The following is a 12,903-nucleotide window of genomic DNA, read 5'->3' as shown; positions in this document are numbered from 1 at the left end:
AGCTGCGTAGGGAGGAGGGGGCGAGCAGGGGTTTTGAGTCCCAGAAGCATCCAGAATCAACAGATTACAGTTTTTTCACTAAAAGTCAGTAAATTCAAGATTTAAATCACAGTTCCCTTTTATAAAATCCACAGTTTTGCTGTTTCTGCCGTTTTTCAGTAATAGAGTCCAGAGCTGAACTGTTCATTGGAACACTTGCTCCTGCAATGGGGGACAGCCATATTTCGTTTTTAGTTGTTAATACGATGATTAAATCTCTCACACATTTCGATTGATATGGTTCATTAATTCAACAATGGGTTCGGTATCGGACGAAAGTTTATGTTTCTGTATTAAAACAGGAAAAGTAAGATCGGTGCGTCCCTACATGTGAGTCTTGCATGTACGAGTTACAGCACACTGTTTAACCAGCCGATTTATCAGCCGATGTTTAACCCTTCCTGATCCCATCACTGACCCTGGTGGCTATCCATATATGATATTATATGAAAGCTGTGGGCAAAACCTTCTGATTCCCCAGATGGGGCTACCCATACAGGCCCATGTTCCCAGTCTTGGCTTATTCAAATTGTCATGTAGACATTGTGAATGACCAATAGATGAGCTGTCACCAGCACCAATCAGAAAGCACCTTGCTGTCCCCGTTCATTTACCCAGTCTGTGCACATTCTGCTGCGTCTTCTACAAACTACAGCACACACATGAACCTGCTTCTGTTTCTGCTTAATCGTTCAACAGTTTCTCTTCTTGTAAATGTTCACCAAGACCACAATCTAGTTGTGGTCTTGGAAATGGTGACCCTGCAAGATTCGGAGTCTTTGCAAAATCCTCTGTGAGTAATGAGAACTTGCCTTTAGATATGAGAGTGTTTTCAAGGTCTTCTAGTGTATGAAGAGCATGAGACACAGTAACGACAACAACCCAGCCAATGGATCAATTATCAGCATTAATTACCAGCACTGGAAAAGCTGAAACTGCTTAGAACAAACCAAACACATTTTCAATTAAAAACACTGTTATCCCACTAACTAAGCTAATGCTAACCAGCTCTCTCCTGATTCAGAGCAGTTTAATATTAGAATAATAATTTGACACCTATTGAATGATAACCTGTTGAATAACGCAGGATGAGATTATACAGAAGCAACCTAACAGTACAACCATCTGCGCTCCCGTCCCCGATAATACCATATACTGCGGTAATATTTGAAGTCAAGTGAAGTCAAATTTATTTGTATACCTTTTAACAACTGTTGTCGTCCCAAAGCAGCTTTACATGATTAGTAATTAGTAAAAGACTGAAAAAAAAAAGAAATAACGTAAGAAGTCATGAAGGATCCAAGACCCCCAGAGAGCAGCCAACTGCGACAGTGGCAAGGAAAAACTCCCTCAGAGCTGGAGGAAGAAACCTTGGGAGGAACCAAGACTCACAAGGGGGACCCGACCCATCCTCCTTTGATCAGAACTATTTATTAATTATTGATAAAAATGACCAAACCATCTATACTGTTAAACTGCTCTGATCTTAATCATAATATAAATATAAATGGTAAATCATGGTAATCATGGTATTTTAAGACAGTATGATACTGTCCAACCCCATCCTTTCAGCTGTTTGTTTTCCGTAAAAGGTGCCTGAAACATCTGAGACACTCAGTTGATTCGATTCAATTCCATTCAGAAGTATTAATATAGCATTTTTATGCTATAGTATGCTATATAGCTTTATAGCCATAGTCACACAGCAACTCCCTCTGAGCAAAGGAAGAAACTTTGGGAGGAACCACAACTCAGAACAGAACCAGTCCTCCTCAGAACCAGTGTTTTTTGTCTTATTCCTTATTCCTGGATTTCTGTAAAGCTGTCTTGTGACATCAGGCAGCAGACAGCACAAAAGTAACACACAAGATCAGTACAAGTCATTGGAATTATGAATTAGTAACTGAGTCACTATCTGTAGATAATAATTCATGCTAAAAGAAAAAGGGTAAGCACAGGCAATTGGCAGAAGTATTCAGATTAACCAATGAAGACTGGTGTTCGAAGTCTACTAAGAGTAAACCAGCAGACCAAACAGTGGAGCTAGATCTTTCTGAGCTTCAGAAAAAGGCTTTTGCTAATTCCGAAAGTTCATCACATCCCAGTGGCCCTCCAAGAAAGTCACCAAGTGCTGTTCACATTTGCCGCAGAGCTAAAAGGAATAAAGGAACACACAAAAAAGAGACAAGGACCCAACGGAGAGAGCAGTGGAGGGAAAGCTCAGTAAGGCCATATGTTTTTCCTGTCTAATTAGCTACCGGCACGTCTCCTGAGCTTTCAGTGCTCTTAAATTAAGACTGCGTTAGATGGTGGGATGGAACTTGTATGGAATACAGTTTAGGAATTCATCCTCAACTAGAGCTCACGGACATCATGGAAATATCACGGGCGCTGATGGCACATGAGCTTTTACACATATCATTCAAAAAGGACAAATCGGAGAAGCATTCTCAGGTCAAAGATGCAGTAACGCAACTGGACCTGACCCAAATGCCGGGTAAAACCTTCTAACCATCATCTAACAGCAGCATCTCAAGCCATACACTCCAGCTATGGCATGTCTAATTATCAAGTGTTAAGTGTTGAGTCTCCTTTGTGGGATGTAAATGTTAAGTAATTAGACCTACAAAGAGCTTTCGTCAGAGAGCAAAACACCAAATTAGTGCAGGGGGAATCAGGATCAGACCTTTTGTTTTCCTTGGCTTCCAGAGCATCACAAAACCGCTAATGAGCTTCACTAGAAATGACTGATCTCTCTCTCTTTCTCTCTCTCTCTTTCCTTCTATCACACTCTCTAATTTGTCCTCTTGTAGGCCTACATACCCAGTCTGCATTATGTATATTCTCTATTTAACTTCTCTTGCTTCCCTCAAGCTATTCCCTCCTATTACAGCCTAAATCATAATTGACTAAAACTGGACCTCCGTCGCCACTGATAAGTTCTGAGTTTATTTACCGGGAGCATGGTTCATACAATAATTGCTAGGTTTTGATCTTTGAATCTTATAAAGAATTTTTACAGGCCCCTGTTAAAACCCTGCTGACAAGCACACTTATTTAATAGCTAATTTAAATCATTTATAATACAGGACTGTTGAAAACACTGTGGTTACCCAGTCAACACGCTCATGTGAGACTTACAGATGTGAAACGTGGGCTAGGTGGGTTCCATGTGGGCAAGGGCTTTGACTGGCTTTGTACATGTTGTTACTAGGACCCAGTTGGCCCAATCTCACACGGGTCCCATCTAGACCCCATGTGTAACGGACAACCCAGCCCATTTTTACCCCTCCTGGTCCCATCAATGACCCAGTTGGGCATTCATATGTGGGGCCAATATGGAACCTGTAGACAAAACATTCTGATTCCCAGTTGGGCTACCCATCCAGGCCCAACATGGGCATGTTATCCAGCATTAGGCTTATTTGCTATGATTGTTTTCTGTGCTTGGCCAAAAAGTGCCTTATTGAGGGGGTCTTAAGCTCACGGGCCAGAGGTTAATGCGAGAATGCCATGGTATTCTACAGCGGTCACATTATGCACCGTATATCCCGTATTGCCTTCTTCTCTGAGTTGACCTTACCTGCACGTTTTCCCGCAGATCTGTCGCCTCCCTTAGTGGCTGCGTGGAAGCCCTGAAGAGTTCATCCACCACTTTGATTCCTGTGGTCTTGGTCGAAGTGTACTCCCTAGCCTTGCGCCCCTTCCTCACGGAAAGACCCCTCTTGTGAGCCTTGCCACCACCACGCCTATTTGTGATGGCCACGTGAACAAATAGCGTGGTGTTCGGCAAGAATTCTCCCGTAAGTGACTGCAGTGGGACATGCCGGTAGCCAGGCTGCAGGCACTCAAAGGGGATGGTGTACTGGCCAATAAATTCATCACCAATGTAGTCATCGTCCAGGACCACAAAGCGCAAAACTGCCAGTTCCGGGAGATTGATCTGGAACTCAAAGCTCTCATCAAAGATAGGATTGTCCCCGTTTTGCGACACGGTCTTCGTGCGCTGCTCAGCACAGTCTGCAGGGATCCCATGGATCTCCACATAGATGTATGGCTCAACTACATCACCTTTTGCAGCAGAGCCCCGAGGTTTCGGCAGGTTTTGACCACTGATCACCTTGATGTGGAGGAGCTGGGCAGATACGCCAGGTAATGAGTCACGAGCGTTGGCACTGAAGTACGAGACCTCCTCACGCATTATGGCAGGGCGGAGCACGTAACCACAGTTGCCATTTTGCCTGAACCAGCCCAGATTGAGGTCCATCATCAACCCTGGGGTCTGGTAATTCATGGCCACGATCTGACAACCACATTTCCAGAAGTCTTGTGGGTTCATATTGCTGGCATCGATGCGCATGGGTGTCGGGTATACCCTGGACAGAAATCGCTTGTTATAGCAGACAAAGTCCTCAGGGAACTCATTAGCAAAGCGGTTAGCATCCACCTCGTTGAAAGAACAGATTTCCCAGTGCTTCTGCTCCCTCTTGGAGAACTCAAAGTCCCGGAACTGGACAGATTTGCAAAGAGTTACTAGGTCGGACAGCTCCTTGCAAAGTCGCAGCCTCTTGGAGCCGATGCCGTTAAGCTGGTCCTTCATGTCTGCGCCGACCATGCGCCGTGACATCTCGAGCCCCTCCTCCTCATCAGTCACCTCTCCCTCAGAATCTTGGGTCTCAGGTGGGAGTCGCTTCCCTTTCAGAAGGATCTTGCCCTTCAGCTTCTCAGGGGAGGGCAGGTAGTGTTCATCAGGACTGGGAGGTTCTACGTGGAGTTTGTCCCCCAGGATCTTTTTCATGTGCTGGGCCATGACCCTTTGTTGTGGGACACTGCAGTGTGTCACCAGGCACAGGATCAGAGGATACTCCGAGCTCTCAAAGGCATACTGGTTAATAACATCGAGGACTTTGGAAAAGGCCAGCTGGGATGCCACTGAGCTGCCTACATAGACCACAGGCTCAGAGTCAGGACCATCCCACACCACTACCTCCAGGCTACGGCAGCCCATGCGCAGGGCACGGACGTAACTGCTGATGTCTGAGGAGCCCCAGTAGTGGTCCTCCAGGAGGGAGGCGTTGTGCGAGGAGTTGATGTAGTAGTGAGACAGGGGCTGGGTCATGTCCTGACAAACACGTTTGTGCTGTGGATCAAAAATGTGGCACTCAGACGACAGGAGGTAGTGCGTGAAACCGTCAATAGACAGATAGCCGCGGCCTCGGCCTTCCGCTGAAGGTTCATACTTGCACACGATTTCACGACACATCTCCTCCGTCACACCCTCCACACCCTGCTCGACTTCCACGAAGAGCATCAAGTCTTTAGAATCCAGGTACTCCTTGTTGCTAGAAAATTGCACCAGAAGGAAAAAGATTTCGGACCTTGTGCACAATTCGCAATACACCTCTACGAACGTGTCCAAGTCAATGCCCTCACCATAGCAATCTTTGGCCTTCTGAAGTTCTTTGAACTTCAGCTCAATGCGGGACTCCCTCATGCCCGGATTAAGCCCCTTGATAATCTGCGTGGCACGGAACAGATCTATGTGTCCCTGCCTCTCGATGTCAGCCAGCTCAAACACCGACCCGATCCAGGACGTTCTCACACTGGGCTGGCTGGGTTCGGCCACACCAACCATGTGCCGTCCATACGAGACCAAATAGCGCAGTCCCATCACCCAGGTGCTGACCACATCCGCTGTGCTTGCCACCAAGTCCAGAGACTCGTAGTTGTCTCCGTAAATGATTGAGAACGCGCACTCATCTGGAAATTGATCCGACAGGCCGTTGCTGCGCAGGACGGGGGTCTTCTTGCCTAGCCGCACCTCTTTGATGCTCTTGATCTCCAGCTTAGCCTTCTCTGAGTCCTTTTTCGAGGGCTCCCAACGGAGCCAGCGCAGGTCTGGGTCCAGCAGGAAGTATCGGTTGTACATGCGGGAGTTGGAGCGAACCTTCTTCATCTCACATCCCTCCAACATGAAGGCCATGCAGGCGGCCGTGCTGTTCATCTTGCGGTCACTCGGCATGGAACTGAACGAGACCGTCTTCTTCCTCACCTGCCGCTGCTTGGAACTGTTCTGCAGAGAGAGCAAGACACGTGTGGTCAGTACGACTGGTATGGGTGAAAATGTTCGACATACCACATATTATACACCACAGATTTGGTTATCGTCGCTGTCACGTAAAAACCTTGTATGTACAAAAAGGCAACTTTACAGGAGAGGAAAAAAACCTTTAGAACTTTCAATGGAAAGTTGGTGTAAAAGATTTTGTTTCCAGATCATTTTAGAGTATTTCTATTGGTCTATTCATCATGAAATTGAGAGACAATGTAAAGAACAACTGTCAAATTCAGATAATTAAAAAAAACTCAACAATGGAGATACAAGGTCTTTATTTCTGAATTAAATACAGATGTAACAAAAGACAAGAATTCAGCCCAAAGTTATACAAGCATTCCCAACAAGAAAAAATACTTATGATCAGCTTAAAAACAGTGAACATTCAACTTTAAATGAACCACTAACTCAATATACTCAACTCCACCTCCCTGAACCAGCTGCAATTAAGCCAGTGCGTCGCAAGCTTAAATATTTGCTGCCATTTCAAAACCACATGAAGGCCACAGCAAAAAAAAAAAAGAAAACTTGACATTTAAGAATGTGACATTTAAGAAATGAACACTACAAGGTAGTAAATTATTTACCAGCAGGATAAGATCATTTCACATGGTTGCTTGAATCTAAGGGGGTACCCTTCCACACTGCAGAACTTCTCTTTTAAAGAAATGTTAGACTGACATTAGATTCTTTCCAGGTATTGTTCTTTCTCACGACGTTGCTTAGGTTCTTGTAGTATGCGACCTATGGTGCTTGTTCAAAGACAACACGTGGTCAAGATACACAACATTTATAGATATTCAGACAAGCAGACAAAACAGATTGTATAACCGGCTATGGGAAACTGTATCGGAGCTGTAAAATGGGCTAAGAAAGAACACTAGGCTGATCTGAGAACGCATAGATATCCATGTAGGTGAGCTGGGGGAATGCCACGGTGCGTGGAAGCCAGGGCACTGTTGTGGGGAAACTGGTGAGACAAACAGGTGCTAGGCTAAAAGCCTCTTAGCTAGCTAATCGCACATATGCCAAATTAACACAGAGAGGACACAGAGAGGAAGCAACTCTATCCTGTAACTCTATGCTAGACATTTACATTTACATTATCAGCATTTAGCAGACGCTCTTATGCAGAGTGACTTACAAGGTTACTCGTATTACAGAGGAGGGCTAATGTAGTGTTAGGAGTCGTGCTCAAGGACTCTTATTGGTGTAGTGCAGCACAGTCACCCAGACTGGGAATCGAACCCCAGTCTCCCACATGGTGTGGTAGCTCACTAACAGGTAGTGGTGTTATCTATGCTATGCTATGCTATGTGGCTACTGTGAGCTATCTTGGTGCTGTAAACCGCCATAAAAGGAAACTCAGGGTTGTTTCATTGTGAGGCAAATTAACTGGGTTGTAAACTGGCTTCTTAAACTGATCTGGACATTTTTCACCCCCAACCAAAAAGTCACATACTTACTTTACAGCCAAGAGCTCAATACATACTCTAAATACTTTCAATGGCACCCTTAAGACATGCATAGTTTGTATAATCATAGCTCTGCAGAGTCAACACAATCTCAATACCTAAACTATAGGTATACAGGGGCAGTGGTGGCTCAGCAGTTAGGGCTCCGGGGGTCCATACCCGGGCTCGGCAAGCTGCCACTGTTGGGCCCTTGAGCAAGGGCCTTCACCCTCTCTGCTCCCCAGGCGCTGATGCTGGCGCTGATGCAGGCTGCCCACCGCTCTGGGTGTGTGTGTGCTCACTGCCCCTAGTTCACTAGTGTGTGTGTGTGTGTTCTCTACCACAGATGGATAAAAAGCTGAGGACACATTTTTCTGTACATAGTGCAGTAACAAATATGCACCTTTACCTTTATAAATATAATCACAAATCAAACCCACCCACCTGTACTACAAACCCTGGAGGAAATGAAACAGAAGAATCGTGATATGTGATTATCAAATGTTCAGCAGGTGCAGCTCTGTGATAGAGGAGAAAACAGGAAAGAGCTCTAGCAGGCAGACACTGCACTACGGCAGGAAAGGGAAAGCAAAGAGAGCAACATCTGTACCAATAAAGCTACGAAGCAATTACCTCAGCCCAGAGTTTCCCTTTGATATTTATGCAGAGGGGTTTGATTCTGTAGCTTCAGACATGACCCCCTCCACAACTTCCTGCAAGCTTCACACACACACACACACACACATACACATACATACAGGCATATACATGTTTACAGCAAAAAAGAAACATCAAAATAGGTCTGAGTTGTGGTTCTAAATATACTCCTGTACACACCTGCTGCTTCTGCACAGTGTGTGAGTGTGTGTGTGTGGGGGGGGTATGCAAGCATGCAGATGCCTGCTGTTTCTGAGGAATTCAAAGGGTTTTGACAAAGCAGCAGGTATACACACACACAAACACACACACCTAAAGCGTTATAGGCCTTAGGCTAATAAAGCCATGTCAAAATCGACCTCAGACTGTGTCAGAAAGTGCTTTGATGAAGCATACTGCATATGCCTGCACACTGGAGTTTGGCAATATGCCAATTTTTTATATTGTCACATTGTACAAATATAGATTTCTCTGTGTGTGTGTGTGTGTGTGTGTGTGTGTGTGTGTGAAGTAAAATTCCAAACCACCGTGCTAATGAAAAAGCATTGTAAGCTGGATGATGGTTAGCATGCAGTGAGGCACACGTGCCGCCACCTCTGTTAAGCTGTGATGATGTCTTTACCTGATCAGATCAGTGTGATTCATTATAGAGGAGATGTGAATCTATGACTGATTCACATTTAAGGAAATGATTGAGTGTTATTATAATTTTAAGGAAATGATTGAGTGTTATTATAATTTTAAGGAAATGATTGAGTGCTATTATAATTTTAAGGAAATGATTGAGTGTGACTAGAATTTTAAGAAATCAAATCAGTGTGATTAGGACCTTTTTTAAAGGAATTGATTCAGGAATCGTTTTTTAAGACATTGATTCAGTTTGATTAGGATTTTTAAGAAACTGATTTGGAGTGATTAGGATTTTTAAGGAATCGATTCAGTCTGATTAGGATTTTTAAGGAATCGATTCAGTCTGATTAGGATTTTTAAGGAATCAATTTAGTGTGATTAGAATTGTCAAGGAATCAATTTAGTGTAATTAGGATTTTTTTTTTAAGGAATCGATTCAGGAATCGTTTTTTAAGAAATTGATTCAGTGTGATTAGGATTACGATAAGAAAGCAGGAGAGCAAGTGACGCTGCAAATGACATTCCTAACCACTGGACTGTGGTACACGTGTGAGCATGAAAGAAAACACTCAAACATGCGCACACACACACACACACACACACAGGGTTCAATTATCTACAATGCAGTGTATAAAAAGTTACAGACTTCGCTATTTAAACTGTAGACTGTCGACATCATACTGGAAAGCCGGCTGTCAGGTAGAGTGAGACATGCACACACGGATTTGCAGATTGCAGTCTGGATGTCCTCACTTTGCTGATGCACATTACTGTGATTATCCTGATGTTCTTTAATTAATGAGTGCACGTTATTTACGTCACAAAGTCACAGCACTGATCTGCTCAAGTTAATATGAATATGAGTTCTATGAATGAAGGTTCTAGGCTGCACATTAAAGAGCCAGCAGCTGCTAATCCTGGCCACTTCCGGTCATGCACCCTAACATTACACTATGTGTCCAAATATCTGTGAACACCCCTTTTAATGAATGCATTGTTGTACCCATTGTTGACACAGATGTGCAAATGCAAACACCCAGCTTGTCTACTCCCTGTACAAAAGTATCGGGACACCTGCTCATTTCTTCTCATATATATGTGTCTATGCTGCTTTTGTTGTGTTGAGTAATGTTCTCTACTGCCCAGGGAAAGCTTTCTGCTAGATTCTGGAGCATTGCTGTGAGAATTTGATTGCATTCAGTGACAAGACCATTAGTGAGGTCAGGATGTTGGATGATCCCCATCCCCACCTCATCCCCAACTCATCCCAACTCAAGTACTGAATGGAGCGCCATCATCATGTTCCTGGGGGGCTTCCTGGGGGGGTTTATACCCCTCTAGCCCACACTGGGCATTAGGCATGGAGCCAATAGGTTCATATGTAACTGCTCCAGAGAGTCCTATTGTATTGTCAATACTTCTCTACAGGGACTAAACAAGCTGTGTATGTGCATGTGCACATCTGTGTCAGCAATGGGTGCAACTTGCAGCTGTAAGTTCAGTAGTACCTGAATGCTGAATATATTAGAAGGGGTGTCCACAAACATTTGGACATCTAGTGTAAGTTCACATGCCAATGTAGAGGCTCAGAACTGCACTGTCAAAAGCCTCCCAGTCTAGGGGCATCCTGTGATGGGGGGAGTTCTAACCTACAGATAGGAATAAACATGGCTCGGCCAATCAGATTTGAGAACAAGATCTCTTATTGTGTGATATTTATTTTATCGATAACCGTGATTGATACAACACAACTCACTCTCTCTATCTCTGTCTCACTCTCTCTCCTGAGACACACACTCTGTGTCCTCGAGGACGGTGGATGGACACGTCCCTCCTCGTTCATATAAAAGCATAATAAAAATCTCAATATCAAAAAGAATCTTTCGTCCTTTTAGTTTCATGTGTGGCTTTTTGATATTCATCGCCCGTGCTGAATATTCCCCTGTGTGTATTGTCTGTGTGTGTTTATGTGTGTGTGTGTGTGTGTGTGTGTGTGTGTGTGTGTGTGTCTGATATGAAGCTCTTTGATGAGGAGCTTTGGGGTTTAAACACCTGACAATGCATCTGATTGATACAATGATTAATTGCTGTCTTGTTTACCTGCCTCTGTCTCTCTCTCTCTCTCTCTCTCTTTCTCTCTCTCTCTCACTCTCTCTCCCTCTCACTCTCTCTCCCCCTCTCTCTTTACTCATGGATGAAGGCCACATGCTTTATCTGGCCCATGTATTTGTCATGACCTCCAGGACAGGAACAAAGAAAAGAGAGCAGAGAGTGACAGATAAAGGGATGAAGACCCCTGTCCTTCCATCGATATTTTGCAGTGACAATGGTTAGGCACCAGTGAAGGAGCATGGTAAAGGTAAAGGTAAAGGTGCACGTATTTGTCACTGCACTACGTTTAGCGAAATGTGCCTGCCGCATTTTACCCATCTGTGGTAGAGAACACACACACACACACACATACACACACTAGTTCACTAAAATCAAAGGTAATAAAAAAGAGGTTATCCTGCTTTTGTTGGATTAACTGAGCCTCTATTGTCCAGGGAAGGATGTTGGATGATCAGCACTCCACCTAAAAGGTTCAGGTTGATCTGCTCCAGAGAGTCCAATTCAATTGGCAATACTTCTCTACAGGCTGTGTCAGCAATGGGTGCAACTTTTGGGGTGTATCTAAATGCACTCATTAGAAGGGGCGTCCACAAACATTTGGACATATAGTGTATATGTATATCTCATCATTGTTGACATAAACCCTTTTTGACATTATGTGAATCTGGCGGTTGTTCTTTGTGTGTACATTGTGTGAGATGTTAAGGATGAATGGACCAATAGAAATGCTCTGAAATGACTTGAAAAAATGAACAGTGATTCCCATTGAAAGTTAGTAAAGCTGCTATTTTGGAGATACAAGGTTTTTTGCATGATTGCAACATTTTCTTCCAGTCTAGTGATAAGTGTAACCTGTGTAACCTGTGTGTGAACTCTGCTGGTGTTTATGTGTTTATTAGCTTTTTTCCAGTCTAAGCTCGTCCGTCCTCCAGAGGGATCAATTAGAATCCTGGCTGCAACGCATCACTGCCTCTATAAGCTTAATCCCAATATCTGTGTGTGTGTGTGTGTGTGTAGAGTATCTTGTATATTCCACTGTGATTCCTCTTCAAGGCAGCCGTCCTACACACTGCAGTCAAGGTTACTCCAGCAAGGAAGATGATGGGATGCGGTATCCAGGGAACGCTGAAGAACTCATCCATCCCATAATATATAGCAGATACCTTAAAGCCTCTCTCTCTTTGTCTCCTTCACCCTGCTGCACACTGGCCGACACACTCCTGCTATTTTGTTCATAAGACATGGCTGTTTTTGCTGGAGTGCTGTAATCCCTAAATCCAGCTATTGTCTCATTCAGGTTGTCTCATTCAGCCTGTACTAGTTCTAGTACTAGTTCCGTCCTTTGCCGTCCCCGTTCCTCCTGCAGTGTTGATCACAGATATGCCAGCTGAGAACCAGTCTGAGAAACAGAACCGTGAAATATAAGAGTGGTATATTCGCAGTTATTGCACGCCAGCCCACCCGGGAGGATGGAGGAAGCTGGAGACAGGGTGGGCGAGCGCCGTAGATATAGTTTTATTTCTTTTCAGTACAATCACAGTCCAAACTACTGCTTTTCAACCTCCCCACACACACATACACACACACACACACAGACATACACACACCTCACACTAGTCAAAACTTTACTTTTCAGTCCTACTCGTTCCCTGGTGGACCCACAGCTTTTTCTGCCTTCAGCAGAAAGCCTCAGTCTCAGCTTTATTTTAAAGAGGCCTGCACTGATTAAGATCAGCTGGAGCTGCTCAGCACCTGATGTGGAGAGCAGGAGGGAGCGCTACACCCTCCAATCACCTTTACACCACAGTAGGATCACTAAGACATCAGGCAGGATCACCAGGATCAAACTACTTCCTTTCCCTGCTTGGACTTGGAGCCAGCTTTTTGGCACTCGGG

General features: G+C 44.3%; 1 protein-coding gene across 1 annotated transcript in view; it reads right to left on the bottom strand.

The window, feature by feature from the left end:
• LOC140573531 (inactive phospholipase C-like protein 2) overlaps positions 1-12,903 on the bottom strand; it is a 104,693-nt gene that overhangs the window by 30,793 nt on the left and 60,997 nt on the right. Inside the window, exon 2 of the mRNA XM_072692939.1 lies at positions 3,623-6,112. Coding sequence (XP_072549040.1) covers positions 3,623-6,112 — 2,490 coding nt within the window. The remainder of the gene's footprint in view (positions 1-3,622; positions 6,113-12,903) is intronic.

Source organism: Salminus brasiliensis, chromosome 12 (assembly GCF_030463535.1).
Source record: "Salminus brasiliensis chromosome 12, fSalBra1.hap2, whole genome shotgun sequence".
Lineage (NCBI taxonomy): Eukaryota > Metazoa > Chordata > Actinopteri > Characiformes > Bryconidae > Salminus > Salminus brasiliensis.
The sequence above is the reverse complement of the archived record's forward strand: the minus strand, read 5'-3'. Positions and strand labels throughout refer to the sequence as shown.